This window comes from Nothobranchius furzeri, chromosome 4 (genome assembly GCF_043380555.1).
Source record: "Nothobranchius furzeri strain GRZ-AD chromosome 4, NfurGRZ-RIMD1, whole genome shotgun sequence".
In the NCBI taxonomy this organism is placed as follows: Eukaryota; Metazoa; Chordata; class Actinopteri; order Cyprinodontiformes; family Nothobranchiidae; genus Nothobranchius; species Nothobranchius furzeri.
The window spans coordinates 6,779,635-6,783,545 of NC_091744.1; the positions used below are offsets into that span (position 1 = coordinate 6,779,635).

The window sequence follows — 3,911 nt, forward strand, 5'->3', positions numbered from 1 at the left end:
TTTTTCCTGCGCTAACTCGTCCCGCCAATTCCTGGATCTGAAATCTGAAGGTGACCTCCTGTATCTGAAGTCGTCTTTACGTGAAGGTGCGTGTTTGAAATCCTTGGACTTTTGATGATGTGAGAAACTATCTCCTAGCAGCTGGTCAAAAGACTCATGTCCATATCGACCATCACTGTCGTCATCCTCTGTGTACCTTCGACTTCTCTTTTCAGGTGCATCCCACACAGATGAGGAGGACACACGTCTTCTCACTGGACTCATTCTGGTCCGGTCTCTGTTTGGTGAATCTTTACTGGCCCATATGCTCGGAGAGTCGATGTACTCTCGACTTCTGCTCCCCATCTTGGTGCTGCTGAGTCCATCTCCCCGATAGGAGTCCCGTGGGATTTGGGCTTCAAACTTTCCTTCCCATCTGCTGTTACTGTTGTTCCGCTTTCTCCAACTTCTATCACCTTCATGCTTCTTGTACTCAGACCAGTTTGAGTACATCTTTTCACAGCGACACCAACAACTGAAAGCAAAGCAAAAACCTGATGAAACAATGTGAGCAAGAGCTTTTGAGCTATTTACATAAACAAACACATTGGAATCCTTCCATGATTCAGATCTTAATAGATTTAACAAACTTAATCCAACTAGTGATGGTCAGATTAAGTGTCTGGATCGTTAGATTTTCGTATTAGCCAAGACTTTATGATTGATCTGGGCGGAATTAATCTGATATAAGTAGATCGGTCAAATAATGCAGATGCATCCTTAACTTCAAGGGAACAAGACATATTTAGCCTTTTTAGGGCCCCGATTCTTAGCGTGTTGTAAATGCTAACTGGCGTAACCAGTCTCAAACTAAACTCATATTGTTAAGCAGCTTTTGATGCCTCTGGTCCCTTCTGGCCCGTTACTAGGCCAGCTAGCTAAATTGATTTTACTCTGATGACTTGTACAATTACTGAACTCACTTAGATATGCATTTCCTAGACGTAATAAGACAGACTATTGAGCGTTTTGCTAAAACCTTATCTCATCAGTGTTTGGTTAGTTGACGACAACAACGAGCTAAGACAAAAACGTCCTCCTTACCTTATTTTTATCTGCTGGACAAATATCCTTCTTTAAAGTGTCTCCTATTAAGATAAAAATTAAAGAAAAAACAAACAACTAAAGCAAGTTGGGTGACTTATATTACCACTCAGAATGAACGGCTAGCTCAACGGTTATCATTTAGAAGCATGCTGAAGCTAACCACAGGGCCTGTTTTCTGCCTCCTGGTTAAACTGTGGCCCCCTTCTGGGTGGAGGAGGAATAACACAAAATTCAAACTACAATAAAACGATCAGATTGAATGAATGGATTAACCTGATGATGACAGGTTTAAGGAATTCTAATGTATTGGTGTAAATGTTGAGGTGTTATGGTTGTCCTTACTGATTACAGCTTTGAGGTATTTTTATTTCTAAAAACAGATTAAAGACAACAAAATCACTAAACTAAAATGGCAAATGTATTCTTAAAACGTATAATGGACTTTGGCACGCATCAAAATTTAAAGATGGGTTCATTAAAGTCTCTAAAATTAGGTATTATTGATAAAATCACAAATGCTGCCAACTTTTCAAAAATATTTCATATTTAATTTTTTATTTATAGCTATTGTAACTTTATAATATAGTTCCCTCCTCATTTATTCATGCGTCTTCTCCTTAACACAAATAATCCGAAAAGGCCAAAAACAGCTTCAATAAATGTCTTCTAAACAGAACCAAAATGTAGTTGCAACTGTTCGCCACTGGAGGGCGGCAATAGCTCATTTTATTCATATAAAGTCAATTAAAACTGCGCTTGTCGCGCCGTAGCTAGCTGAGTTTAGCTATTATCATTTTAAGCAATTATATTTGTAGGAAATTTCTTAATTATGTTATTTAAAAAATCTGGGTCCTTTCTAGCAAGGGGATTACAGATGGGTTAGTACCACAATTAAGTTTCCTCAAGGCTCAGGAAAATGTGATCGCTCATTTGTCAAATGTACATAAATTATGTGTTATTGAATTAAGTATATTTTCTGAGATGTTATTCCTCCATGCCAACATGTCTTTGCATGTCTGCAAATAAAACACCGCAGAGTAGCAGGTGAGAATTACTTTTTCTAAAGAGGGACATATTTCGTTGTAACACCGGATGACAGAAGTAGAAGAATGCTAAGCTAGTTAATTTGATTCTAAGTGTGTGCATTTACTTTAATGAACATACGTTTTTACTGTTGTTGCAAATCATTAAGGCTCATTGGTAGCTGCTCCGTGAACTGTGGTAAATATTTCAATCTGGAAAAAGTGCATTTGGTGGCGATCAATGCAGCTTCTGTGAGACGAACGCCAACCCCGGAAGTAACGGGACACAGCCTTACGTTGCAGAAAACAAATCTTTTTCAAAGTTGTATTTTACTGCTATTGGATGTCGGAAGGAAGAAACTGAATAACTCGCGGACCTGAAGTGCGGTTTGAGGATGAAAGTTAAGATCAGGCAGTGGAACGGGGTGGCCTCCTGGTTGTGGGTGGCCAACGACGAAAACTGCGGGATCTGCAGGATGTCCTTCAACGGCTGCTGCCCGGAGTGTGAGTAACCGAGCTGGGATGGGTTCTGGTTCGAAAGTAGCACCAAATCCGATGTCCTAAAATTAGATTTTAAATGTCCAGAACTAGAATAGGATGCCTTACATTAGCTTAAAACTATTGTTACAGAGCTGCTGAAAGGAAAATGTTTCAGGGTATGTTTGCTGTTAAGGGTGATCCTGCCCTAATGAGATCTGGAAGGCTAACTGAGGCCTACAACGATCTATTTTATTCTATTTAGGTACATCTGAGTGACAAAGGATTACAAAACATCCTTCATCTTTTGGATCAGTAGAAGAACAAACTGTAAAATGTTACTACAGCACCTTAAGAAAGGTCTTATGAATGTTTGTTGTCTGCATCTCATATCTCAAAAACAGCATAGGTTGCTGGTTTAGCTTGTGGACAAGCATACAATGCTGGTCCAGCATCCCATGCTAGACTAGCATTACATGGTGGAGCATCTTACCAGTACCAGTACAAAAGCACAACATATGCTGGAAACCAAACCAGCTGTGCTGTATTTTTCAGCAGGTTCTCTTCAACCTTTTACAGTGACTATTAATAAAATGTAATTAAAGTCTCATTTTGCAGGTAAAGTTCCTGGAGATGACTGCCCACTGGTCTGGGGTCAGTGTTCCCACTGTTTCCACATGCACTGCATCCTGAAATGGCTGAACTCACAGCAGGTGCAGCAGCAGTGTCCGATGTGCCGCCAGGAATGGAAGTTTAAGGAGTGAATCTGTTCATCTGTTTGCAGAATTCCCACATTTTTATCCCAGCTGTAAATAACAAGAGTTGTATTCGTCTACACTGATGCACAATTTTTCTGTTAAGTTTGTGATTAAATCTAAACAAATGAATTATGCTGTTGTGCTGTTGATTTACTGCTGCATCAGACTGATTCAAACTGCAATTCTTTTCAATTAGTTGATGTTTGTGTTTAAAAAAAAGGGGGAAATGGTCAAATAAAGGACAAAAACATAAGTTTTATACAGCAGTATCTAAAGGGTCCGCTGAAAAAAATATTCATCATAGATTTGACACTGCAGGACCAGAAAGGTACTTGGAGAGCAAGTCACCCCCAAATTAACTTTCTTTTCTGATGAACTATATTCAATTCAAAAATACTTTATTAATCCCAGAGGGAAATTAGAGTTTCTGTACACACTAGGGCCCGACTGATATATCGGCCGGCCGATATTGGGGTATTGGCCTAAAAGACGGCTGATGTGGCCGATATTGCGCTACCTATCCAGCAGATGGCACCAGCTTTATGAACTCGTGTTGTGTGTCTCCACT

At 39.6% G+C, this 3,911-nt stretch overlaps 1 protein-coding gene across 1 annotated transcript; it reads left to right on the forward strand.

Annotated features, from left to right (window-relative positions):
* The first annotated feature begins 2,153 nt into the window (after positions 1 to 2,153).
* Positions 2,154 to 3,472, forward strand: anapc11 (APC11 anaphase promoting complex subunit 11 homolog (yeast)). Its single transcript, XM_015976915.3, has 2 exons — positions 2,154 to 2,612; positions 3,204 to 3,472. Exons 1-2 carry the CDS (start codon positions 2,504 to 2,506, stop codon positions 3,347 to 3,349), a joined length of 255 nt encoding a protein of 84 aa, XP_015832401.1. The 5' UTR covers positions 2,154 to 2,503; the 3' UTR covers positions 3,350 to 3,472.
* Positions 3,473 to 3,911: the final 439 nt, after the last annotated feature.

Excerpts from the sequence above, each read along its gene's own strand:
- anapc11 (XM_015976915.3), top strand. The coding sequence starts at position 2,504 with ATGAAAGTTAAGATCAGGCAGTGGAACGGGGTGGCCTCCTGGTTGTGG. Across the intron at positions 2,613-3,203 it reads CAACGGCTGCTGCCCGGAGT|GTAAAGTTCCTGGAGATGAC; the intron begins GTGAGTAACCGA and ends CTCATTTTGCAG.